At 42.2% G+C, this 27,081-nt stretch overlaps 2 protein-coding genes across 3 annotated transcripts in view; one reads left to right on the top strand and one right to left on the bottom strand.

Annotated features, from left to right (window-relative positions):
• AAMDC (adipogenesis associated Mth938 domain containing) overlaps positions 1–25,979 on the bottom strand; it is a 53,123-nt gene extending 27,144 nt beyond the window's left edge. The window contains exons 1-2 of one of the 2 annotated variants that reach the window (XM_026446975.1): positions 25,856–25,979; positions 4,629–4,778 (exon numbers count right to left, since the gene is read on the bottom strand). In XM_026446975.1, coding sequence (XP_026302760.1) covers positions 4,629–4,760 — 132 coding nt within the window. In that variant the 5' untranslated portion in view covers positions 4,761–4,778; positions 25,856–25,979. Of the gene's footprint in view, positions 1–4,628; positions 4,779–25,851 lie in introns of both variants that reach the window. The other variant, XM_026446976.1, reaches the window with a different exon arrangement.
• A 96-nt stretch (positions 25,980–26,075) lies between these two features.
• The window catches only part of RSF1 (remodeling and spacing factor 1), a 159,646-nt gene continuing 158,640 nt past the window's right edge, over positions 26,076–27,081 (top strand). Inside the window, exon 1 of the mRNA XM_023209328.2 lies at positions 26,076–26,565. Coding sequence (XP_023065096.2) covers positions 26,379–26,565 — 187 coding nt within the window. The 5' untranslated portion in view covers positions 26,076–26,378. The remainder of the gene's footprint in view (positions 26,566–27,081) is intronic.

Here is a 27,081-nt window from a genome sequence, read left to right as displayed (position 1 = left end):
AAAAAAAAAAAAAAAAAAAAAAAGTGATCCCAGTTTGAGAGTAACACAGGATACAGAAAAGAAGCAAATATGAATCTTCCTTTATGGGACAGATCTCAAATGGCATAGTCTGATTATTCAGGATTCCTACAAATAAAGTTCTAAAAAAAAATTGTCAACTTAGAATACAAGACAAATTAGAATTAAAAAACGAGGACTTTTTCAGACAAATAAAAACTGGGAGAGATCACCAAGAAATCCTTATTGAAAGAACTTCTAAAGGATACTAATTTCTTTTTTTGAGACAGAGTTTCATTCTTGTTGCCCAGGATGGAGTGCAATGGCGCGATCTTGGCTCGCTGCAACCTGCACCTCCTGGGTTCAAGCGATTCTCCTCCCTCAGCCTCCCAAGTAGCTGGGATTACAGGCATGCGCCACCACACCTGGCTAATTTTGCATTGTTAGTAGAGACGGGGTTTCTCCATGTTGGTCAGGCTGGTCTCAAACTCCCAACCTCAGGTGATCCGCCCGCCTCGGCCTCCCAAAGTTGAGGAGACAATGGGGTTTCACCATGTTGGCCAGGATGGTATCAATCTCCTGGCCTAAAATGAGCTACCCGCCTTGGCCTCCCAAAGTACTGTGATCATAGGCGTGAACTACCACGCCCAGCTGGATACTGATTTTTCTAAAAGAAGAAATTGACCTCAAAAGATCTAAATTACAAAAAGGAATAATAAGAAAGGCAACTGGCAGACACATGAGTAAATCTAAACACCTGATTCCAGCAATGTAAAGAAATCTCAGTCAAATCATTAGCTCATCAGTAAGGTAAATGAGCCACAAACAAAGAATGCAGACTTTATAGACTTTACAGAACCACATAGGAACAAATAACTGCAAAAAATAGCAACAACAAACCCTCAGAATCAGAAGGGGGAGTTGATTTCCAGTGTTGCCACATTATATTATGTAAATGTCCAGTTCTCAACAAAAAAATTGAGAAATATAAACAAAACAACAAAGAAAGACATAAAGAAAGAAACAGAAAGGCAGGTCCATATGGGGATTGGGGGAAGCAGACAGTAGAAACTATCCCAGAGGAAGCCCCGACATTGGACTTACAGAGAAAGACTCTAAATCAGTGATTTTAAATATGTAATAGGAGCTAAAGGAAACACTGTTCAAAAGAACTAAAGGAAAGTATAACAATATCTTACCAAATAAAAAATATCAATAAAGAAATATAAATTGTTAAAAACAACCAAACAGAAATTCTGGGCCAGGTGTGGTGGCTCACGTGTATAAACCCAGCACTTTGGGAGGCCGAAGTGGGTGGATCATTTGAGGTCAGGAATTTGAGACCAGCCTGGCCAACATGGTAAAACCCTGTCTCTACTAAATATACAGAAAGAGCTGGGCATGGTGGAGCGCACCTGTAATCCCAGCTACACAGGAGACTGAGGCAGGGTGGAGGTTGCAGTGAGATGAAATTGTGCCACGGCACTCCAGCTGTGGCGACAGAGCAATAGTCTATCCCCCGCCAAAAAAAAACAAAAGAAAAAGAAATTCTGGAGTTAGAAAGTATAATGATGGAAATAAAAATGTCACTACAGAGGCTCAATAGCAGATAAGAATCAACAAAATTGAAAATAGGTCAATTGAAATTATCCAGTCTAAGACAAAGAAAAGAAAAAAAAATGAAGACAAAGAATACAGACTCAGAGACCTGTAGGACACCCTAATGCCTACCAATATATTCATAATGGGAGTCACAAGAAAAGGGAAATAGGAGTAGAAAGAATACTTGAAGAAATAATGGCTCTAAACTCCCCCAAATTTGATTTTAAAAAAACAATCTACATCTTCATGAAGCTCAATAAATTCCAAGTAGGACAAACTCAAAGATAATCCATACCTAGACATATCATAGTTAAATTACTATGATGTGTTTTGAAAGCAGTTAGAAAGAAGCAACTCAACAAGTCCAAGGGAGCTCTAATAATGCTAATGGTTGATTTATCATTAGAAACCAATGAAGCCAAAAGGTGGTGGGATGGCATACTGAAAAGAAAAAGACTATTGATCAAGAAATCTATATCCAACAAACTATTCTTCAAAAACGAAGGATCTACTTCCATCATTACATCATGAGGAGCTCCACTGACTCACTCCTATGTGAAAATTATTAATAACAACAACAAAGAAAAACTCAAACCAAGAACTCACCAAAACAACAACAAAACCCCTAAAGCCTCTGGAAATGGTCCTAAGAGCAAATACCCAATGAATAAACGTGTATTCAAGAAAATTTGGCTGGGCATGACGGCTCATGCCTGTAATCTCAGCATTTTGGGAGGCCAAGGTGGGAGGATTTCTTGGGGTCAGGAGTTCAAGACCAGCCTGGGCAATGTAGTAAGACCTCATCTCTATAAAAACTAAAATAATAAGCCAGGTGTGATTGCATGCCTGTGGTCCTTGCTACTCAGGTGGCTGAGGGAGGAAGATCCCTTTTGCCCAGGTGGTGTAGACTGCAGTGAGCCATGATCTCACCACTATACTCTAGCCTGGACGACAGAGGGAGACTGTCTCCAAAAAAAAAAGAAAAAAAAAGAAAGAAAGAAAAAAACTGTAAAACAAAAAAATTGCTGCAATGGACTTAATGTGATTGCCCCTTAAAAATGTATACATTGAAACTCTAATCCCAATGTGATATTATTTAGAGGTGGGACCTACAGGAGGTAACTGGGTCCTAAGGGTGGAGCCCTCATGAATGAGATGAGTGCCCTTATGAGAAGCTCAAAAGCTAGCTACCTCTCTTTCCACCACGTAAGGATACAAAGAGAAGTTGGCTGTCTACAAACTGGAAGAGGGCTGATATGGTTTGGCTGTTTCCCCACCCAAATCTCATCTTGAATTGTAACTCCCACAATTCCTGCATGTTGTGGGAGGAACTCAGTGGGAGGTGATTGAATTATGGGAGTGGGTCTTTCCTGTGCTGCTCTCGTGATAGTGAATGAGTCTCATGAGATCTAATGATTTTAAAAACGAAGAGTTTCTCTGCACAAGCTCTCTTTGCCTGCCACCATCCATGTAAGGTATGACTTGCTCCTCCTTGCCTTCTGCCATGATTGTGAGTCCTCCCCAGTCATGTGGAACTGTAAGTCCATTAAACCTCTTTTTCTCCCCAGTCTCGGTTATGTCTTTATCAGCAGTGTGAAAACAATCTAATACAAGGACCAGAACCTGACCATGCTGGCATCCTAATCTCACACTTTCAGTCTCCAGAACTGTGAGAAATAAATGTTTATTGTTTAAAGCACTCAGTCTGTGACAACTTTTTTACAGAAGCCAGAACTCATTGAGATATTTGGTAAGACAGGTAAGAATCTGTGCACATGTACAGTGGAGGCTTCAAGATAAATGCCTCCCTGCCCCATCCCCATTGTGAGGCAGAGACTACTCTCCAGACTGCTGTAGCCAAGAACACAAGACCCTTTCTCCCCTCAGCATCTAGCTGGAAGGCTTCCTTCCCAGAAGGAGCAGGACTTTAGTGCCTCTCATCCTGCCCCCATCTTTCTGTTGTTGAGGCTACATCCCAGGTGAGTGGGGTCAAAAGGTAGAGGCTCCCTTGTTTTGCCCAACTTATACTCATGGAAAGGAGGCTCTACTTTGGGCATGGCACACTGGGAATCCTTGAGGAAATGTAGGGAAAGGCAAATCAAAACCACAATGAGAATAATACTTCACACCTAATAGGACGGTTCTAATAAAAACAAAACAATGAAAAGAACAATGTGTTGAGGAGGAATGTGGAAAAACTAGAACCTTCCTATATTCCTAGTGGAGATGTAAAATGGTGCAGGTGCCTTGGAAGATAGTCTGGCAGTACCTCAAAAGGTTAAACACTATATAACCCAGAAATCCACTCCTAGGAACACACCTAAGATATCTGAATGATGTCATTTATAGAAAACATCCAGAATAGGCATATCTATAACAACAGAAAGTAGGTTAATCATTGCTAGGCGCTTGGGGTGGTAGTGAATGGGCACTGACTGGTAGTGGTTATGTGGTTCCTTTCTGAGGTGATAAATATATTCTGGAACTAACAGTGGTAACTGTTGTACAAGTTTATGAATATAAGTCACTATAATGTCACTACAGGGGCATTGAATCTAAGAAGTCCATTGAATTGCATACTTTAAAAGGGTGAATTGCCGGGCGCGGTGGCTCAAGCCTGTAATCCCAGCACTTTGGAAGGCCGAGATGGGCAGATCACGAGGTCAGGAGATCGAGACCATCCTGGCTAATACGGTTAAACCCCGTCTCTAATAGAAAATACAAAAAACTAGCCGGGCGACGAGGCGGGCGCCTGTAGTCCCAGCTACTGGGGAGGCTGAGACAGGAGAATGGCGTGAACCCGGGAGGCGGAGCTTGCAGTGAGCTGAGATCTGGCCACTGCACTCCAGCCTGGGCGGCAGAGCAAGACTCCGTCTCAAAAAAAAAAAAAAGGGGTGAATTTAATGGTATATTAATTACAGCTCAAAAAGACACAAGAGAAATAGTTTTTCACTTAGTCATTGCAGCTTAAGAGGTTGGAAATCACTTGGCCAGCCTCATGTAGTGTCAACCAAAGACTAATATCTTACCTCAGTTCCTGTTTCTCTCCAATCCCAAGTCCGACTGCCCCCTGGCCATACTTTGCAGTCCTTATAGGTTGTATTAGAGCCTTTTACTTTCATTTGCCCCCATGATAAGGAAGCAATTTCAGGGGAAGTCATAAGGAACTTCACTGAAATCTGAAATTAAAAGAAAAATATACTAAATCAGTTATAAAGTAAGGCTGAAACAGTTTCAAAATACAGTGATAGTAAGCCCCAATTCTCCATGATTTAAGAAGCATCTTTTCATTCATGTGGTTGTCACTTCTTTAGAGATCTAAAAAGTAACTATTATTCTTGGAATCCTGAATCATCCAACCATAGAAACCAGATACTACAATTACTTATCAGACTCCAGAGGGAAACCTCAGGATATTTTTGAGAGATAAAATGAAGAGATGAAGATTTACTTCAGCATGATGGAGTGAGGTTGACACATTCTCTTCCCAAGAAGAAACTATAAAGGTAAAAATAAACTGTCAAAACCAAAAATTTGTCACTCTAGAAATAAAATTAAAGGCATATACTACAATCAGAGAAATGCTTATTCATGAAGATCACTGAATTTCAGGTAAGAACAATTTTTTTGAAATTGAACAGCCTTGCCGCCATGGCCAAAGCAGGCTTACTTCACTTAGAGCCATTATCAGTTTAAACAGGTGATCTCAGTGGCAAGCAAACATGGATAGAAGGTAGCTCTGCTAGCCTTATGTTGCCTTTTGTTTAGGGCAAGCAATGGATTGGCAAACTAGGTGGGATTTAACAGGAATTTCCCAGGGATGACACAGCCATAGGGGGTTTTATAAGCTCTCTACATATCCCAAGTGGACCAGAGGCTGTAAGGATTTGCATCAAAGACTTGGAAGATATACCCAAGACACCCAAACATTCTGGGCTGATGGATCCTGAGCACATACACAGTGGATAAGCAAGAAGGTTCAAGAGGGCCTTGCAGAATGTAAAAGCCAGTGAAGACATACAACAGCTGGACTTTGCATGCACTCCCCAGTACACACAGTGATCCATTAGTGGAGAGAGAAAGTCTTACTGGCTCACAGTGTTTGAGCCAAATGTTTAATTAATGTTTGGCTGAACACTAAGCTATATACACACCAAAGAGAACCTTGGGAAACCGGGTTTAAGAATAAAATCAAAGAAAAAACCCTCACAGAACAGAGACTTCAGTAGACACATATTGCATGGGAGAATTCATAGATTTAGTTTAGTGCTATGGTTTGCATGTCTGCACCCTTCCAAACTCATGTTTAAATGTAACTGCCATTAAAACAACATTAAGAGGTGGGACCTTTAAGAGCTGATTAGGCCATGAGGGTTCTGCCCTCATGAATGGATTATGCTGTTATTACAGGAGTGGTAGGTTCATTATAAAAGGATGAGTATGGCCCTCTCTTTGAGCTTCCACCATGTGATGACTTCCACCATAGGATGATGCAGCAAGAAGACTCTCACCAGATGACAGCCAATTGATCTTGGACTTCCCAGCCTCCAGAATTGAGAGACAAAAATTTATTTTCATTATAAATTATAAATTACCCAGTTTCAGGTATTCGCTTATAGGAGCACAAAATGGATTAAGACACTTAATATAGGCAAACAGCTAAACCCACACACGCAAACAAAGAACAACTTTCAAGCGGAAAAGTTGTTTCCCCAGGCTGGATGGATAACTTTCCTACAATATGTTATCTAAAATGTCACTCTTCAACAACAAATTACAAGGCATGCAAATAAACAAAAACTATGACCCACACTCAGTAAACTGAAACTGTTATCTGGGGCTGGGTGTGGTGGCTCATGCCTGTAATCCCAGCACATTAGGAGGCCAAGGTGGGAGGTGGGAGTTTCACTTGAGGCCAGAATTTCAAGACCAGCCTCAGCAACATAGAGATACCCAGTTTCTTTTATGTTTTTACTAGAATTTTATTTTTCTAATAGAAATACATTAAACACTTTTTTTTTTTTTTTTTTGAGATGGAGTCTGGCTCTGTTTGCCTGGGGCTGGAGTGTAGTGGTGCAATCTTGGCTTACTGCAACTTCTACCTCTGGGGTTCAAGTGATTATCCTGTCTCAGCCTCCCAAGTAGCTGGTATTACAGGCGTGCACTACCATGCCTCGCTAATTTTTCTATTTTTGGTGGAGACAGAGTTTCACTATGTTGGCCAGGGTGGTCTCGGTCTCCTGACCTCAGGTGATCCACCTGCCTTGGCCTCCCAAAGTGCTAGGAATACAGGCGTGAGCCCCTGCGCCCGGCCTAAAGACACTTTTAAATTCAAAAGGTACTAAACAGTACAGAGTGAAAGTTTCCTTGCCCCCATGAACCCCAGATACCTAGTTTTCATGTTTCTTTTCAAAGGTATATTGTGCATTAATCATTCAAATCTCTGGGCGCTGTGTTTGTGTGTGTACTGTCCCCCTCTCCATACTCTAATATTACACAAATGATAACATGCTATCAACCCTGGTCTTTATTTTGTTTTGCTTTCCAATACCTTGGAAATTGTTATATGTATGTAACATCTTTTTTAAGTTCCAGGATACATGTGTAAGACATGCAGGTTCGTTATATAGGTACACATGTGCCATGGTGGTTTGCTGCACCTATCAACCCATCACCTAGGTGTTAAGCCCCACATAGATTAGCTATTTATCCTGATGCTCTCCCTCCCCATGACCCCCACCAGCAAGCCCCAGTGTGTTTTTCCCCTCACTGTGTCCATGTGCTCTTTGTCAGCTCCCACTTACAAGTGAGAACATGTGGTGTTCAGTTTTCTGTTCCTGTGTTAGTCTGCTGAGGATAACAGCTTCCAGCTCCATCCGTGTCCCTGCAAAGGACATGATCTCGTTCCCTTTTATGGTTGCATAGTATACCATGGTGTATATGTACCACATTTTCTTTATCCAGTCTATCACTGATGGGCATATGGGTTCATTCCATGTCTTTGCTACTGTAAACAGTGCTACAATGAATATATGCGTGCATTTATCTTCATAACAGAATGATTTATATTCCTCTGGGCATATACCCAGTAATGGGATTGCTGGGTCAAATGGTACTTCTAGTTCTAGGTCTTTGAGGAATCGCCCCACTGTTTTCCAAAAAGGTAGAACTAATTTACATTCCCACCAATAGTGTAAAAGCATTCCTCTTGGGAGACCCAGTTTCTTTTTTTTTTTTTTTTGAGACAGAGTCTTGCTCTATCGCCCAGGCTGGAGTGCAGTGGCACGATCTCGGCTCACTGCAAGCTCCACCTCCCGGGTTCATGCCATTCTCCTGCCTCCTGAGTAGCAGAGACTACAGGCACCCGCCATCATGCCTGGCTAATTTTTTGTATTTTTAGTAGAGATGGGGTTTCACCATGTTAGCCAGAATGGTGGAGACCTGGTTTCTACAAAAAAAAAAAAAAAAAAAAAAGGCCAGGTGTGGTGGCTTGCACCTATAGTGCTAGCTACTCCGGAGGCTGAGGCAGGAGGATCACTTGAGCTCATGAGATTGAGGTTGCAGTGAGCAATGATCTTGCCACTATACTCCAGACTGGGTGGCTGAGCAAGACCCTGTCTCCAAAAATTAATTAATTAATTAATTAAAAAATAAACTGTATCTGAGTAATTGAGTATTCCCAGAAGTCTGACATTTAGCAAAGACTTCAAAGAAAATATTGTAAGGCAAATAAACCACAGAGAAATAAACAAAAATATGGTAACAATGACTCAGCAAATATAGAATCTCAATAAGGAAACATTTCAAAAAGGAATAAAATGGAAATTCTAGAACTGGTAAGCACAGTAAGTAAAAGGTACTTGTATCAGTCAGGGTTATCCAGAGAAACAGAAGCAGATGACTATAAATATTGACAGACTTGTTTAAAAAAAGTGGCTCACAAAATTTTGGAAGCTGGCAAGTGTAAAATGTGTAGATAATACTGGTAAGCTGCTCACTCAGGCAAGAATTCTTATGGTACTGAGGCAGTATTTCTTCTTCTTCACAGAAACATCAGTTTTGCTTGGACTTTAACCTGATTGGAAGAGGCCAACTCAGTGTATCAAGGATAATCTCATATATACACTAGTCTACTGACTGTAGATGTTAACCATATCTACAAGGTATGTTCACAGCAACACTTAGATTAGTATTTGGTTAAATAACTGCATACTATAACCTTACCACGTTGACACATGAAACTAACAGTCACAGTCTACCTCTTGTCAATTTGGCACCTATATGTATCTCCTTAACCATATTTAATCTCCATATAAAGACGATTAGAAAGTCTTACTTCTGATTAACATTAACAACTAAGAACCCATTTTTGCAAGTTCAACTTATTATTAATATCAAAGAGGCAGTAGCGTGACCTTAGCTCACTGCAACCTCAAGCCCCTGGGCTCCAGTGATCTTCCCACCCCAGGCTAGTTCCTAGCTGGAACTAGAGGTGTGTGCCACCACGTCCTTCTAATTTTGTAATTTTTATTTTTATTTTTTTTAAGAGCCAGGTTCTCACTATGTTGCCCATGTTGGTCTCCAAATCCTGGGCTCAAGCAATCTATCTTCTCTCCTCAGCCTCCCAAAGTGCTGGGATTACAGGGATGAGCCACTGTGCCTAGCCTCGATTTCTGAATGTCCATCTAAAAAAGTAAGTACCAGAGGGCTGGGCGTGGTGGCTTACGCCTGTAATCCCAGCACTTTGGATGGCTAAAGCAGGTGGATCACTTGAGGTCAAGAGTTCAAGACCAGCCTGGCCAACAGGGTGAAAACCTGTCTCTACTAAAAATACAAAAAGTAGCCGGGCGTAGTGATGCACACCTGTAGTTCCATCTACCCGGGATGCTGAGGCAGGAGGCAGAGGAAGCAATGAGCCAAGATCGCACCACTGCACTCCAGCCTGGGTGACAGAGTGCGACTCCGTCTCAAAAAAACAAAACAAAACAAAAAAACCAAAGGAATGGGCGCAGTGGCTCACGCCTGTGATCCCAGCACTTTGGGAGGCCGAGGCGGATGGATCACGAGGTCAGGGGTTAGAGACCAGCCTGGCTAACATGGTGAAACCCTGTCTCTACTAAAAATAACAAAAATTAGCTGGGTGTGGTGGCGGGCGCCTATAATCCCAGCTACTCGGTAGACTGAGGCAGGAGAATCGCTTGAACCTGGGAGGCGAAGGTTGCAGTGAGCTGAGATCGTGCCACTGCACTTCAGCCTGGGCGACAGAGCGAGACTATGTCTCAAAAAACAACCAAGCAAACAAACAAACAAAAAACCCAAAGAAACAAAAACAAATAACACAGAAGTTCAATATATTATTTTGGGTGCTCTGGAAGAAAGATACAAATTCATAAAACATGATTCCTGTTTTTGAGGATCTAATACTACAGTAAAGAAGACATACACATATAATTACAAGGTAACTTTTTTGTTTTTTTGAGATGGAGTTTCGCTCTTGTTGCCCAGGCTGGAGTGAAATGGCGGGATCTCAGCTCACTGCAACCTCCACCTCCTGGTTTAAGTGATTCTCCTGCCTCAGCCTCCCCAGTAGCTGGGATTACAAGCGCCCGCCACCATGCCCGGCTAATTTTGTATTTTAGAAACGGGGTTTCTCCATGTTGTTCAGGATGGTCCCGAACTCCCGATCTCAGGTGATCCACCCGCCTCAGCCTCCCAAAGTACTGGGGTTATAGGCATGAGCCACCACAACCAGCCACAAGGTAACTTCTTAAGAAAAACCAAAGTAACTTTAAAAAAGTGATATAAGGAGAGACATAACAAGTATGTTTTGAGGATTTCTTTATTAGTCTGATAGGGCTTCCATTACAAAGTACCACAGATTGGGTGTCTTAAACAATAGAAATTTATTTTCTCACAGTTCTGGAGGCTAGAAGTCCAAGATCAAGGTGCCAATAGGATTGGTTGGTTTATGGTGAGGACTTTCTTTTTGGCTTGGAAATGGATGCCTTTTTCTGTTTTCTCACATGGCTTTTTCTGCTTGCATGGGCACACCTGGTATCTCTTTCTCTTCTTATAAATTCACCCATCCTATTAGATTAGGGCCTGACTCTTACGACCTCATTTAATTTCAACTACTTCCTTGAAGACCCTATCTCTAACTACAGTCATTTTTAGGGTTAGGGCTTCAATATATGAAGTTGGTGGGGAGGACACATTCAGTCCACAGCAATTTCTAGGTAGGAAATTAAAGAAATACGTTTGAGGGAATAGTATTTGAACTGGATCTTAAAATTCAATTGAGAAAAAAAGGAATATTTATTGGGAACCTACTATGTACCAGATATTTTAGATCTATTATCTCAACAACATCAAGATTCGAGAGTGGTTAAGAACTTTGTTCCAAATTATATAGCTAATAAGTGAGAAAAAGAGAATTTGAATCCAAGTCTGTCTGACTCTACAGCCTGTATTCTTCAATTCACTTTGCCATTCTCCTCCAACTTTACTATTATTATTATTATTATTTTCTTTTTTGAGACAGAGTCTCACTCTGTCACCCAGGCTAGGGTGAAGTGGCATGATCTCGGCTCACTGCAACCTCCAAGTGATTCTTATGCCTCAGTCTCCCTGGTAGCTGGGATTACAGGTACATGCCACCATGCCTGGCTAATTTTTGTAATTTTTGGTAGAGACAGGGTTTCGCCATGTTTGCCAGGCTGGTCTCAAATTCCTGACCTCAAGCGATCCGCCCACCTCAGTCTCCCAAAGTACTGGGATTACAGGTGTGAGCCACCACACCTGACCCCAACTTAAGATTCAACAATTATTAAATAAGGAAATGTATAGGAAAATTATAGAATTTAGTATTAGGAAAACAACTTTTTGGTAGATAAAATGTCACTGTTGCTTTTTTGGGAGTATCAACAAGGAAGATGAGTCTGATTTAGAAAATAAACCATAATCATTACATGACTTAAACATACCCCAAAGCATAGTGGCTTAAATAAGACAAAGTTTAAAGTCCAGAGGTAGTCAACATAGGGCAGGTATAGTGGTTATCTCAAAGTCTAGGAATTAGGTGGCTTGCAGGTTTCAGCCCTCACAGTCTTGATGATGAGGCCTTCACTCTCATAGTTTAATATGGAGCTCTGGTGATCATATCCATGTTCCAAGCAACAGAATAAAGAGATAAAGTGGGAAGGGGCAAAGGGTATATGTCTGGTGTCCTTTAAGAAATTTCCTGAAAGGTTTCAGAGAATACTTCTGTTTGCATGTTATTTGCCAGAATATAGTCATGTGGTCACACTCAATTGCAAAGAATGCTAGATCTATCTGTTCTAACAGGCAATATGCCCAGCTTAAAAGTAGAGATTTCAAGGGGAGAATATGTATTAAGGAGGTACTAGTCTCCGAAATAATTATTTATCCTTATAAATCAGGTTTTTGTTCTTTCTTTTTATAAAAATATGGATACCCTTTGGACTACTCTGGTGTAGCTCATGAGATAACATTCATTTTTTTAACTTCTATATTCCACTCGTAGTATTAATTATCAATAATGTTACAGTTTCTGAGTGGTAAAGGTGAGATTTGGAACTAAAGTTACCAGATGTCAAAAGTTATGTCCTTTCCATTATACCTCCTTATCTTGATAGTAGAAACATTCTTCTGCAAGTACTTAATCAGTCTTTTACTAGGCATTTGAATTACCCTTAAAATCCATTTTCTCAGCCAGGCTCAGTGGCTCACGTCTGTAATCCCAGAACTTTGGGAGGCCATGGTGGGTGGATCACCTAAGGTCAGGAGTTCGAGACCAGCCTGACCAACATGGTGAAAACCCGTATCTACCAAAAATACAAAAATTAGCTGAACAAGGTGGTATGTACTTGTAATCGCAGCTACTCAGGAGACTGAGGCAGGAGAATCACTTGAACCTGGGAGGAGGAGGTTGCAGTGAGCCGAGATTGCATGCCTCTGTCTCAAAAAAAAAAAAAAAAATTTTTTTTCTCCATGAAATTCATCACAAAAGATATAATGGTTTCCTCATGCCCTTCTCACTTTGATAATAAAATCGTAATTAAGAGATTCTCTGGCTGGGCGCGGTGGCTCAAGCCTGTAATCCCAGCACTTTGGGAGGCCGAGACGGGCGGATCACGAAGTCAGGAGATCGAGACCATCCTGGCTAAAACAGTGAAACCCCGTCTCTACTAAAAAAATACAAAAAAACTAGCCAGGTGAGGTGGCGGGCGCCTGTAGTCCCAGCTACTCGGGAGGCTGAGGCAGGAGAATGGCATGAACCCGGGAGGCGGAGCTTGCAGTGAGCTGAAATCTGGCCACTGCACTCCAGCCTGGGCGACAGAGCGAGACTCCGTCTCAAAAAAAAAAAAAGAGATTCTCTGATCTTCATTATGTTTTTACTTCTGTAGAAACTTTGCATCTTCTCATTTCTTCAAAACTACCTAAAGTGTTTAGTTCTTTGTTGGGAATGAAACCATTGCTTCCTTAACCATTAAGTGAGTTTGTATCTGTTGATATGTAATTTGCATTTTATTCATTGATTAGTAATTATAATCTTGGTTTCTGTATGGAGTATATATAAATCTGCATGACTATGTCTAGGATTATAAGCTTTTAAAGCACCATAAAAAAAGACATATAATGGGACTTTTCTGCTGTTGACTTTACTTAATACATGGTGGTAACTAGTTTCAAAAGTAGTTTTCTTCATCTACAGTTTGTATCTGCTTTCAGTTGCCTTTTCAATTTATTTCTACTCAAGAGACATTTTTGAGCTTCTAACATGTATAACTCTTTGTGCTAAGAGCTGGCAGAATAAATAATTAGGAAGGTAGAATTACTCAAAAATAAATGGAATCATTTCATGACTTCAAGAAGAAAGGTCAAAATCTAGACGGAATGGTAGATAAATATTAATATACAATTAACTGTAATACAAATCAGATTGTGCTAAGTCCAGGGTGAGTAGAGAATTTTAATGTTACGTATTGATAAACATTCTAATAGGTACAAACAAAGTACAAGGGGATATTAGCAGGAATAGTGATTAACTCTGAGAAGACTTATAGAGCAGTGATCTGAGATCCGTCACTGCACTCCAGCCTGGGCAACAGAGTGAGACCCTGTCTCAAAAAAAAAGAAAAACATATATATATACACACACACATACACATATATGTACACACACACACACATAATATATATAAAATAAAGTGCACAATAAATATAAGGAGCTTGGATCATCCTGAAACCATCCCTGCCCCGATCTGTGGAAAAACTGTCTTCCACGATACTGGTACCTTGTGTCAAAAAGGTTAGGGACTGCTGTTACAGAGCACAAATGGACTGAATTCTTCTTTGACAACATCACTGTAAACCTGGGTATAAAAAAAATTTCAACAGGGAAATATAGGAAGAACTGAGGGGTAGGGGGACTTTTTTATTTTTTCTTAAAACAGAGGCTACTACATGAGAAAATACTGGAAATACATTTGAAGAATAAACATAAAAATTCCTCTATGGCCGGGCGTGGTGGCTCATGCCTGTAATCCCAGCATTTTGGGAGGCCAAGGCGGGTGGACCACCTGAGGTCGGGAGTTTCAGACCAGCCTGATCAACATAGAGAAACCCCGCCTCTGCTAAAAATACAAAATTAGCCTGGTGTGGCGGCGCATGCCTGTAATCCCAGCTACTGGGGAGGCTGAGGCAGGAGAATCACTTGAACCAGGAGGCGGAGGTTGCAGTGAGCTGAGATCACGCCATTGCACTCCAGCCTGGGCAACAAGAGTGAAACGCCATCTCAAAAAAAAAAAAAAGTTCCTCTATTTGTGAAGTTTCATTTTATAAACTTATAAACTCAAAGAATAAATTTATATATGAGAATCAACCTTGCCAGAAATACATGATGTTGATGGTTATTTGTGTATTGCAACTTCCAAACCTATAATTTTGTAAGTACAGTTGTCTATTGTCAGTGTGATTAGAGTACAGTGAGTGATGTAGCTGGAGAGGTAAATTGAGTTCAGATTATGGTGGATATCATAGGTATGTCAAGAGATTTGGACTTTAGAGAAAATGCAGTCACAAGATGTTTGTCAACAGAACAGTGACATAATTTCATACAAGATTTAAAAAGATACCTGGCCACGCATGGTGGCTCATGCCTGTAATCCCAGCACTTTTGGGAGGCCGAAGTGGGTGGATCACTTGAAGTCAGGAGTTCAAGACCAGACTGGCCAACATGGTGAAACCTCATTTCTATTAAAAAAAAAAAAATTAGCCAGGCATGGTGGCACATGTCTGTAATCCCAACTACTAGGGGAGGCTGAGGCAGGAGAATCACTTGAAACTGGGAGGTGGAGGTTGCAGTGAGCCGAGATCATACCACTGCACTTCAGCCTGGGTGACAGAGTGAGACCCTGTCTCAGAAAAAAAAAAAAAAAAAAGATACCTAAGTAGTGCAAAACGCAGCTGCTTCCATGTTGTGTGGAAGAAATTATAATCCATAGTAGGCATGGCTTGGGAGAGTAAAATCAAGAAGGTAAGGGTAGAGCAGGGTATATTAAGATTGGTTCCCAGAACACCAGAATGATAATCACATCATGTGCTTGCAGATACCAAGGCTCCAACAGAGATCTACTAAGTAAGAATTTCAAGGAGTAGCCAAAGAATCTGTATTAATCAGCTGATGGCCATTGGGTTGTCTCCAATTTTTGGTATTAGAAACAATGCTTGTTATGAACATCTATGTAAAAATTTTTGCATGGACATAGCTCCTTTCTCTTGAGTATAGCTAGGAAAGGAATTGCTGGTTCAAATAACTATGTTTATCATTTTGAGGAGCTATCAGACTGTTACATAGCAGATCCACAACTGTGCAATTCCACCAGTAGTGATGAGGGTTCTGCTTTCTCCATATCCTTGTCAACGCCAATTTCAAGCCATCATTGTGGGTGTGAAGTGATATTTTTTTCTTTCTTTCTTTTTTCTGAGACAGGGTCTTGCTTTGTTGCCCAGGCTGGAGTGCAGTGACATGATTACAGCTCACTGAAGCCTCAACCAATTCTCCCATCTCAGCTTCCCAAGTAGCTGGGACTACAGGTGCATGCCACCACACCTGGCCTTTTTTTTTTTGTATTTTGTAGAGACAGGGTCTCGCCATGTTGCCCAGACTGGTCTCAAACTCCTGGACTAGGCCGGGCGCAGTGGCTCAAGCCTGTAATCCCAGCACTTTGGGAGGCCGAGACGGGCGGATCACGAGGTCAGGAGATCAAGACCATCCTGGCTAACACGGTGAAACCCCGTCTCTAGTAAAAATACAAAAAAACTAGCAGGGCGAGGTCGCAGGCGCCTGTAGTCTCAGCTACTCGGGAGGCTGAGGCAGGAGAATGGCGTAAACCCGGGAGGCGGAGCTTGCAGTGAGCTCAGATCCGGCCACTGCACTCCAGTCCGGGCGACAGAGCAAGACTCCGCCTCAAAAAAAAAAAAAAAAAAAAAAAAAACTCCTGGACTCAATCAGTTCTCCCACCTCAGTCTCCCAAAGTGATGGGATTACAGGCATGAGCCACTGTGCCCAACCATAGAGTGTTATTTCATTGTAGTTTTCATTATTTATTTCTTGATGATCAAGATGTTGAGTATCTTTTCATTTGCTTGTTGGCTATTTGTATATTTTCTTTGATGAAATGCCAATTTTTTTTTGTTATTGACGTATTTTTTTTTTTTTTTTTTTTTGAGACGGAGTCTTGCTCTGTTGACCAGGCTGGAGTGCAGTGGCTGGATCTCAGCTCACTGCAAGCTCCGCCTCCCGGGCTCACGCCATTCTCCTGCCTCAGCCTCCCAAGTAGCTTGGGACTACAGGCGCCCGCCACCTCGCCCGGATAGTTTTTTTTTTTTGTATTTTTTAGTAGAGACGGGGTTTCACCATGTTAGCCAGGATGGTCTCGATCTCCTGACCTCGTGATCCGCCCGTCTCGGCCTCCCAAAGTGCTGGGATTACAGGCTTGAGCCACCGCGCCCGGCCTATTGACGTATTTTTGTAGAGCACCCGATCCTATTGCTGTTTGGGGTGACACTATGTAACCCACACGGACCTATGGGACTGAATAAAGGGGGGCGAATACGGGAATAAAAGACAAGAGACAAAAGAGTGTATTTGGAAGAAGGGGTCGGGGGCACCTTGCCTCTAGTGGACAAGGGCCCTGAGCTTTACACAGCCCTCCGTATTTATTAGGCAAAAGAGATAGCAAGAAATGGAGGTGGGTCGGGGGTGGGTGTTGGTGGGCTTGTAAGACTGCATTCTTCGAACAATAGGCGCTAGATTTCTCAACAGATAACTATCCCAGGGCCAGGGAGTGAGGTCCTCAGCAAACCTTTTGGTGGCAGGGCAGTATCAGTTTGTCAACATCCTGCATTCATGATAAACAGTTTGCTGTTTGATCATATAGCCTCCAGCGGAATGCTGAGTTGGTCACGATCCCTTTGGCCTTTTCAGCTCCCAACATGTTTTTAACATATTCTAGATGAATCTCTTACTGGATATATTTTTTCGTATTTTGTTGGTTGTCTTTTGACTTTCTTTTCTTCTTTTATGTTCAGGGTCTTGCTCTGTTGCCTAGGCTGGAGTGCAATGGCACAATCATAGCTTACCACAGCCTCAAAATCCTGGGCTCAAGTGATTTTCCCACCTCAGGCTCCTGAGCAGCTAGGACTACAGGTGTGCAGCACCATGTCTGGCTAAGTTTACAAAAAAATTTTGTAGAGATGGGGTCTCACTATGTTTCCCAGGATGGTCTCAAATTCCTAGCCTCAAGTGACCCTCTGGTCTCGGTCTCCAAAAGTGCTGGGATTACAAGCATGAACAACTGTGCCCAGACTTGATTTTCTGTCTTAAGCCCCACATTTGGACTGATGGTCTTGACTTTTGATACATGTTTTTGTAAAGCACACAGGTTTTTTAATATTGATGAGGTCTATTAATTTATTTTTCCTTTTGTTGCTTGTGGATTTGGTGTTATTTCTAAGAATCCATTGCCATATCCAAGGTCTTAAAGATTTACCCTTGTTTTCTTCTAAGAGTTGCATAGTTTCAGGTCTTACAAATGTAGTCATCTGAAACATTCTGAATTATTTATATGGAATTAATTAGGGGTTCACCTTCATTCTTTTCTATGTGGAGCTCCAGTTTTCCCAGCATCATTTGTTGCAAAGACTATTCTTTCCCCATTAGATGGTCTTGGTATCTTTATTTTAAATTAATTTACTCTAGATACACAGGTTTATATCTGAGTCTCCATTCTATTCCACTGACCCAAATGGCTATTTGTTATTCAGCCTGACTACTATAAAAAATACCATAGATTGGTAACTTAAACAACAAAAATTTATTTTTGACAGTTCTGGAGCTGGCATATCCAAGATAAGGTGCTGGCCTCACTGTTGTCTGCTAAGGGCTTTCTCCTTGGGTTGGAGATGTCTGCCATCTCTCTGTGTCTTCGCATGGCCTCTCCTTGGCATATACATGTGAAGATAAAGAGCTCTCTATTTCTGTTCTTATAAAATTACTAGTTCTATCACATTAGGGCCCCACCCTGATGACATTGTTTAACTTTAGTTAACTCCTTCCTATAGGCATTGTCTCTAAATAGAGTCACATTAGGGGTTAGGGCTTCAATATATGAATCTGGGGGAGACACAGCCTGTCATATGCCATTACTACACACAATCCTGATGATTGTAGCTGTGTAGTAACTTTGGAAGCCAGGAAGTGTGAGTCCTTCTACTTTGTTCATCATCTGAAAAACTGTTTTGGATATTCTGGGTTCTCTGAATTTCCATATTATTATTAAGATCAACTTGTCAGTTTTTGCAAAGAAGCCAGCTGGAATTTTGATGGAGAGTGAATCTGTTGAATCTGTACTTCAACTTAAAGAGTATTGGCATCTTATCAATATTAAGTCTTCCAATCCATGAATATGTGTTTTCTTCCCATGTACGTCTTTTTAAATTTCCTTGAACAATGTTTTATAATTTTCAGTCTTGTGTTTCAAGAAATCTCTAAATATTTTTTTATTCTATTGTAAATGGAGTTATTGATATCTTTTTTTGCTGTTTGTGTATTTTGTTTTTTTGAGATAGAGTCGCGCTCTGTCACCCAGGCTGGAGTGCAGTCGTGCAATTTTGGCTCGCTGCAAGCTCTTCCTCCCAAGTTCAAGTGATTCTCCTGCCTCAGCCTCCCTAGTAGCTGGGAATACAGGCGCGCATCACCATGCCCAGCTAATTTTTTGTATTTTTTAGTAGAGATGGAGTTTCACCATGTTGACCAGGCTGGTCTTGAACTCCTGGCCTCAAGTGATCCACCTACCTCGCCTCCCAAAGTGCTGGGATTATAGGCAGGAGCCACCATGCCTGGTCTGATTTCATTTTTGGATTGTTCATTGCTAATGTATAGAATAACACGTGATTTTTGAGTATTTATCTTGTATCCTGCAAACGTGCTTGTCTATTTGTTCTAATAGCTTTATTTGTGGATTCTTTAGGATTTCCTATATACAAAATCAGTAATTTACGATAGAGCTTGTTTTACTTCTTCCATGCCAATCTGGATGCCTTTTATTTTTTTCTTGACACATTACACTGGCTACAACCTCCAGTATAACATTAAATATAAGTGGATATAGCAAACATCTTTGTCTTGTTCCTGACCTTAGGAGGAAGGAATCAGTTTTCAGCATCCCGTATATTAGATATGGGTTTTTCATAATGCTCTTAAAATCAGGCTGAAAAAGTTCCCTTCTCTTCCTAGTCTATTATTTTTAACATGAAAGAATATTGCATTTTGTCAAATGAGTTTTCTGCATCTATTGAGATGACTGTGTTGTTTCTATCTTTTACTCTGTTAATATATTATAATATATTGATTTTTAGATTTTAAGCCAATATTGCATACTTGGGATGAATCCCACTTGTTTATGGTATATAATCCTTTTTATATGTGGTTGGAACTGGTTTGCTAGTATTTCATTGAGGATTGCTGTGTTTGCTAAATTCACATGAGGTACTGGGCTTTTCTTGTGTTATTTTTCCCTATCTTGCTACTAGGGAAAATCTGTCCTCACAGAATGAGTTGGGAAGTGTTCCCTCTCTTCTAGTTTTTGGCATGAATTTGTGAAGCACTGGTATTAATTCTTATTTCAACTTTTGGAGACCTGACCACGAAGTCATCTGAATCTGAGCTTTTATTCTTTTTTGAGGGGGGTGGGGGCAGGGGCAAATTTCAAATTCCCAATTTGATGGGTTTTTTTTTTTTTTTTTGAGATGAGTTTCACTCTGTCACACAGACTGGAGTGCAGTGGCCCCATCTCAGCTCACTGCAACCTCTGCCTCCTGGGTTCAAGTGATTCTCCTGCCTCAGTCTCCCAAAGTGCTGGGACTACAGGCATGCGCCACCACACCCGGCTAATTTTTGTATTTTTTGTAGAGATGGGGTTTCACTATGTTGGCCAGGCTGGTCTTAAACTCCTGACCTCAGGTGATCTGCCCACCTCGGCCTCTCAAAGTGCTGGGATTACACGCATGAGCCACTGCACCCGGCTCCAATTTAATATTTTTACTTATTATGGGTTCATTCAGATTTTCGTTATTCTTGAGTGAGTTTCCATAGTTTGTGTTATTCTAGAAATGTGTTCATTTCATTGAGATTATCTAATTTGCAGGCACAGTTATAGGGTCTGGTGTGTCTGTTTCAAAGGTTCAGTTGCTGGGTGTTGTTGGAGAAAGACTGGGTAGCCAGTGTAGCAGGGGTGTACTCAGAAGGCTCACGGTAGCGACTATGCTGCAACTGGCATGTAAATATAGTATCTTAACAGTTTAACAGTCAGTACAGCCTTTCTGGTCCATACAAGTGAATATCAGGCCTTGCTCTACAGGATGTCAAACTGCCAATGATTATCCCTGTTCTGAAATATTTAATAATAAAAATTTTGAATGTAGACACATAGCTATAAGACATAAAACATAATAATACAGGCTGTCCCCCATCTTTTTTTTTTTTTTTTTGAGATGATGTCTGTCACCCAGACCAGAGTGCAATGGCGTGATCTTGGCTCACTGCAACCTCTGCCTCCTGGGTTCAAGTGACTCTCCTGCTTCAGCCTCCCAAGTAGCTGGGACTACAGGCATGCACCACCATGCCCACTTAATTTTTGCATTTTTAGTAGAGATGAGGTTTCACCATGTTGACCAGGCTGGTCTTGAACTTCCACCTCGGCCTCTCAGAGTGCTGGGATTACAGGCATGAGCCACTGCACTTGGCCCCCTACTCATTTTTCTTTTCAGTAAAAATCTTTATTCCATCAGAGAAACCAATCTTAGCCAGGCTTGTCAGAGAATAGACTGATGCATTAAGTCTCAAAAAAAGATGGGTAGTAAGACGGTGGCTCACGCTTGTAATCCCAGTACTTTGGGAGGCCGAGGTGAGCAGATCACCTGAGGTCAGGAGTTTGAGACCAGCCTGGCCAACATAGTGAAACCCCATCTCTACAAAAAATACAAAAATTAGCCGGGTGTGGTGGCGCTTGCCTGTAATCCCAGCTACTTGGGAGGCTGAGGCAGGAGAATCACTAGAACTCAGGAGGCAGAGGTTGCGGTGAGCCTAGATTGTGCCACTACACTCTAGCCAGGGCAACAGAGTGAGTCTCTGACTCAAAATAAATAAATAAATAAATAAATATCAAAAAAATAAAAATAAAACGGTGGTAAGACACTTCTAAAGGTGCCTTCTTCAATGAGTAGAATTCTATTATAACACAGAATTCAGTTATCAAGACAAATATCCAGAAAATGGTTGGTTTACATCTTGTTTATATTAGGGCTTCCTTTTATTTTCATACATTTTCTTATTAAACTGTCTCGAAGAGTAGAGATTCCTATTTCTGTTGACACTTAATAGCTTTAATAGCTTTTTCACTACATGTAATATAATGTCCATATACCTCAGCTTTTTTGAGCTGAAGCTACACGAAGCTAAAAACCTTTAGCTTTTTTTTTTTTGAGACGGAGTCTCCGACACCAGGCTGGAGTGCACCGGCGCGATCTCAGCTCTCTGCAACCTCTGCCTCCCAGGCTCAAGTGATTCCCCTGCCTCAGCCTCCCAAGTAGCTGGGGCTACAGGCACCCACCACCACACCTGGCTAATTTTTTGTATTTTAGTAGAGACAGGGTTTTACCATGTTGGCCAGGATGGTCTCAATCTCCTGAACTCATGATCCACCTGCCTCGGCCTCCCAAAGTGTTGGGATTACAGGTGTGAGCCACCATGCCCAGCTTATTTTAGCTTTTTTAAAATGAGTTTTAAATATACCTAATTTGCTCATCCTTGATTAGGAATTCCCCATATTGGCCCTAAAATGGAATTCAGTTTGCCTCAATATACATTTACTGAGCTTATAATATCCACTTAAAAAAAAAAAAAAAAAAAGCAGCCAGGCGTAGTGGCTCACGCCTGTAATCCCAGCACTTTGGGAGGCTGAGGAGGGTGGATCATGAAGTCAGGAGATCGAGACCATCCTGGCTAACATGGTGAAACCCCGTCTCTACTAAAAATACAAAAAAAATCTAGCTGGGCATGGTGGCAGATGCCGGTAGTCCCAGCTACTTGGGAGGCTGAGGCAGTAGAATGGCATGAACCTGGGAATCGGAGCTTGCAGTGAGCCGAGATTGAGCCACTACACTCTAGCCTGGGGGCGATAGAGCGAGACTCTGTCTCAAAAAAAAAAAAGCAAAACAAAAAACTGTGTAACAAATGCAAAGATAACATATGAAGGAGACAAAAATGTGTGTAAATTTTGATAAAAGGCTAATTGGGATTATATAGGAATAAACCATTAACTTTTAAAATTGAAGCATAATTGCATTGCATTTAGTTGAATGCAGTGTTTATAGAGTTCAATGAATTTTGAGAAATAAACTTGCCAATAAAGATACAGAAACTATCTACAAAGTCCCCTTGTGTCCCTTTCTAGTCAATACCCTACTAAGCTCAAAGGAAACAACTACTTTGATTTCTATTGCCACAGATTAGTTTTGACCTTCATATTGATGGAATTGTACAGTACCTAACTCTTTTGTGTCTGCCTTCTTTTACTCAATATGTTTTTAAGATTCACCCAGGCTGTACTGTGTATCAACAGTGTGTTTATTTCTATAGTTTTCTTTTCTCACTCTTGAGTAGTCTATCACAATTTATATTTTTGTTGATGAATATTTGGGTTGTTTTTGACTTTTTGGTATTTTTAATAAACTAGGCATTCATTCTTATTGAGCAAAGTATTTCCCCCAATAGGATATGAAATTTGAAATACCTTAAGAAATTTCTTATTCATAAACAAAGTTGAACCAAGTGTAACTTAATGCTTTTTTAAAGGCCTCTTCATGGCAGTAGCAATAAATCAAACATAGGTTTTAAAAATAGCTACTCTTTTTTGCACCGTTACATTCCAGTTCAATAAATATAACTCATTTACATAATTACATAAATTGTGGTTAAGCTCTGTATTCCACAATTTCTCTTAGCCCAGGAAGGCAAGAAGTGATGACAGCATTATGGGTGTCATTTATTTTCAAGAACAGACTTCAGTGAAGGAAGGCATGACTTAAACCTTGCTTTGTAGTAAAACACTTCATATCTTTGGGTGGATGTAACTTTCTGATGCTAAAGGACTCTGTTTCTGTGCCCATCTAGATTAGAAAAGGTAGAAACTCTAACCTTATTTATCAGTCTCTGTTTGACTAACAGTGTGAACAGTGAGAAAAGAAAACTATAGTAATAAAGCTTTATTTCTTTTTTAGAATGTTATTTCACAACCTCACTGGAATGTGGGAAGTGGAGTACTGCAGAAGCTGGAAGCAAAGATAGAAAGTACAGGCAAGGTTCACATAATAAATCTTCCTTTTAGGTTTGAAGGTTCTTTCCATAGATATTCCTTCACAAAGATATAATTTTATTTTAAAATAACCTGTACCTGGCTTTTATTTAAGGTCAGTTAAGTAACCAGTATATGAAAGTCTTTGTATGTTTCCACAAACTGTAAAAACTGTATTCTGGGTCGGATTACTCCTTTTTTTTTTTTTTCCCTGAGACAGGGTCTAGTTCTGTCGCCCAGGCTGGAGTGCAGTGGCAACTACATGGAGTGCAGTGGCAACTACTGCCCCTACACTGGATTACAGATGAGGTTTCACTACCTTGCCCGGGCTGGTCTCCAACTTCTTGGCTCAAGGGATCCGCCTGCTAGGCCTCCCAGAGTGCTTGGATTACAGGTGTAAGCCACCCCACCTCGCCCAGATTATTCTTAAACTGGAGTCTTCAGGTCCCCAGGGTCAAGAGATATATACTTGACAGTTTAGGAGTTCTATAAAAATTTTTTAGTTTAGTTTTGTGTTTCATTTCAGTAATTGCTTAAAAACAATATTTTCCCTCTCATTAAACTAAAACTTCTTTGGCAGTGATAATTCATAACCATAAAGATATTTTCCTGAAGTAGGATTTTAATTTCTTAAAAACTTTTTTATTGTGGCAAAATACATGTAACATAAAATACGCCATTTTAACCACTTTTAAGTGTATACTTCAGTGGCATTAAGTACATTTACAGTGCTCTTTAGACTTTCATTTCTTACATCAGTATTTTTTACAGTGAAATTTTCAAAAGTATTTGTCAAGTTTCAAAAGAACTTTTTTCCTTTAAAAAGGGTTTGTATACTACTCAAGACTACGAATCACTATTCAAGGTAATAAATTCTTCTTACAATATAGAATTTTTCTCTTGATAAATTGAGCATTCTTTCTTTAGATAATGGGAATAATATACACCCTTATGGTTTTTCCCCTTTTTAAAACCTGGAAATGAAGAACAAAGTTCAGTGTTTGTGTAACCATTTTTCCTGTTACTCATATAATTATTTGCCCATCTATTTCTTATCTTTCTTTAGTTATAGATTTCTCTTTTTTACAGGGTTTGTGTTGTACCTTGCTTCAAATTCTTTTTTTTTTTTTTTTTTTTTTTGAGAGGGGAGTCTTGCTCTGTCGCCCAGGTTGGAGTGCAGTGGAGCGACCTCTGCTCACTGTAACCTTCGCCTCCCGGGTTCAAGGGATTCTCCTGCATCAACCTCCCAAGCATTCCTGGCTAATTTTTGTATTTTTACTAGAGACGGGGTTTCACCATGTGGCCCGGGCTGGTCTGGAACTGCTGAGCTCAGGTGATGCACCCACCTCGGCCTCCCAAAGTGCTAGGATTACAGGCATGAGACACCGCGCCCGGCCAAATTCTTTTTAGGAATTAGGTACTACGTAAGTTTTAAATGCACTCAGAAAATTCTCAAAGTAATAAATTGTACATTAAATAAATATAGCGGAATTCAGTCTAAATTATAGGAACTCCTTTTTTGATAACTAATATTTTTAAAGTACTATGTGCTAAGGCACTGTGCTAATCACTTTTCTGTGATTTATCTAGTAATACTGTATTATGTAGGTACTATTATCACCCCACTTTAAGGAGTTTAAAGAAATGAAGAAACTTCCACAATGTCATGAAGTGGTCCCGCTAGGACTCAAGCCTGGCTGAATCCCAAAGCTCAGGCTTCGAAGCACAATGTGTACTGCTTCTCAGGCTGCACATTCTATTTTACATTATTGGTAGTTTCTCTCTGGGGTTCTTTGTGGGAATGTTCACTGTCCCCCCCCCCCCCCCCCCCCCCGAAGTGGAACCCTGTCTTCTAACAAACTTTTTGCTGTTCCACCGTCTCCTGTCATGTTCGGCCTCTCAATGGAGTCCCAGCCCACACTCCGACTCTGGTCCCTGAACAGAGCCCCTTCCCCTCACACCATGGTCCCCTAGCAGAGCCTGGTCTCCTCAGACCCTCTTCTCCCAGCAGGGCCCCAACTCCTCACTCCGACGATTCCCCCAGGGTTCCGTTCCCTCAGATCCTGCTTTTCCAGCAAAGCTGCGATTCCTGTACCTCAGCAGAGAGCAATACCCCCTCGGCAAACTTTCACAGAGATGTCTTACAGAAGTCCCAGCCCAGCCCCTAATTAAGGGCACCTCTCTACCTTTCCCCTTCCCAACCTTCTCCCACAACTGGGCTTTCCCCGGCCCTATTCTCTTTTTCTGTTTATTAATTCTCCTCAACCTCATCACCGTCTCGTGGCCCAGTTTCAGGATTCCCCCGAAAACTCACCCACCGCACTGTCTCCTCAGAGTTGCGTTCCCAAACGGCGCAGTGCTCTCCCCGCACTTAGGCTCCCAGCGCTGCTCCGGGATCTGCGCTCCCCAACTGCTCTCCGGTAATACGCCTTGCAGTTGATCAGCGCCCGAAGCCCCGCCCCCTCTGCCTCCATTGGCCATTGTTCTCGAGAAGTCCCGCCCCTCCCGCTTCCAGCCCGCCTCCCCGTCCCGCTTCCCTTGTTTTCATTCCCCCTGTCACACGAGGCAGTGGCAAGCCCGAAGGGGAGGAGAGAAGGGGGCGGAAAGAGGGCGGAAAGTGAAAGGCGCAGAGGGCCTCTCTGTCTCCTGTCTGACTCGGTTCTCGACTGCTCCGGGCCGCCGATGTATTGTGGGATCGCAGAGCCGTCCCTGAGACGCTGGGATCCGCAGAGGAACCCACTTGAGAGCGCCTCCTGTCGTCCGTAAGGCTGCCCTGCCATCCCTCGGCACCCCAACTTCCCCCGCCCCCCCATCGCCTCCTCCTCCATCCTCCAGTTCAAAATGGCGACGGCGGCGGCAGCGGCGGCGGTGATGGCTCCTCCGGGCTGCCCGGGTTCGTGCCCCAACTTCGCCGTAGTCTGCTCCTTCTTGGAGCGCTACGGGCCGCTGCTAGACCTGCCTGAGTTGCCGTTCCCTGAGCTGGAGCGGGTGCTGCAGGCGCCGCCGCCGGACGTCGGCAACGGAGAAGGTAAGCGAGGGGCCCGAACGCCCGGCGGGAAGCGGCCCTGGCGCGCTCCTGTTCTCTGCTCTTCACAGACGCTCCAGTTCTTCGCGGCTTGGGCCTCCGCGGCTCTGTCCTCCCCCTGGGACGCAACTCCGCCGGGCTGGTCTTCTCCGCCCAGCCTCCGGGGTCTTGGGCAGTGGGGAGGCGGGGCGGAGGCCCCCTAGGGCCACTCGGCCGGGCGGGGAGCTGAGGTGGGGGCGTTGCGGGCTAGGTGTGGGCTGGAGGCAGGGAGGGGTCATTGTGTCGGTCTGCAACCCCAGGGACTGCTGCTTCGCGGCGGAGGGCGGCCCCCCACCCCGTCTCCCCCTTGGCGGCGGGGGAAGGGGAGCGCAGGTTCCGGCCAGCTTTGCGCTTTTCTCCTCCTCCCCACCCTAACTCCTTCCCCTCCTCCCACCAGTCTTCCCGACCATCTCGGGGAAGGCTGGGCTCGGCTGCTCCGGACACCTTATCTCCCTTCACCTGGGTGGGCGGGGGCCAGCG

The sequence above is a fragment of the Piliocolobus tephrosceles genome, chromosome 13 (genome assembly GCF_002776525.5).
Source record: "Piliocolobus tephrosceles isolate RC106 chromosome 13, ASM277652v3, whole genome shotgun sequence".
Taxonomy (NCBI): Eukaryota; Metazoa; Chordata; class Mammalia; order Primates; family Cercopithecidae; genus Piliocolobus; species Piliocolobus tephrosceles.
This window is presented reverse-complemented; position numbering and strand designations above follow the sequence as displayed.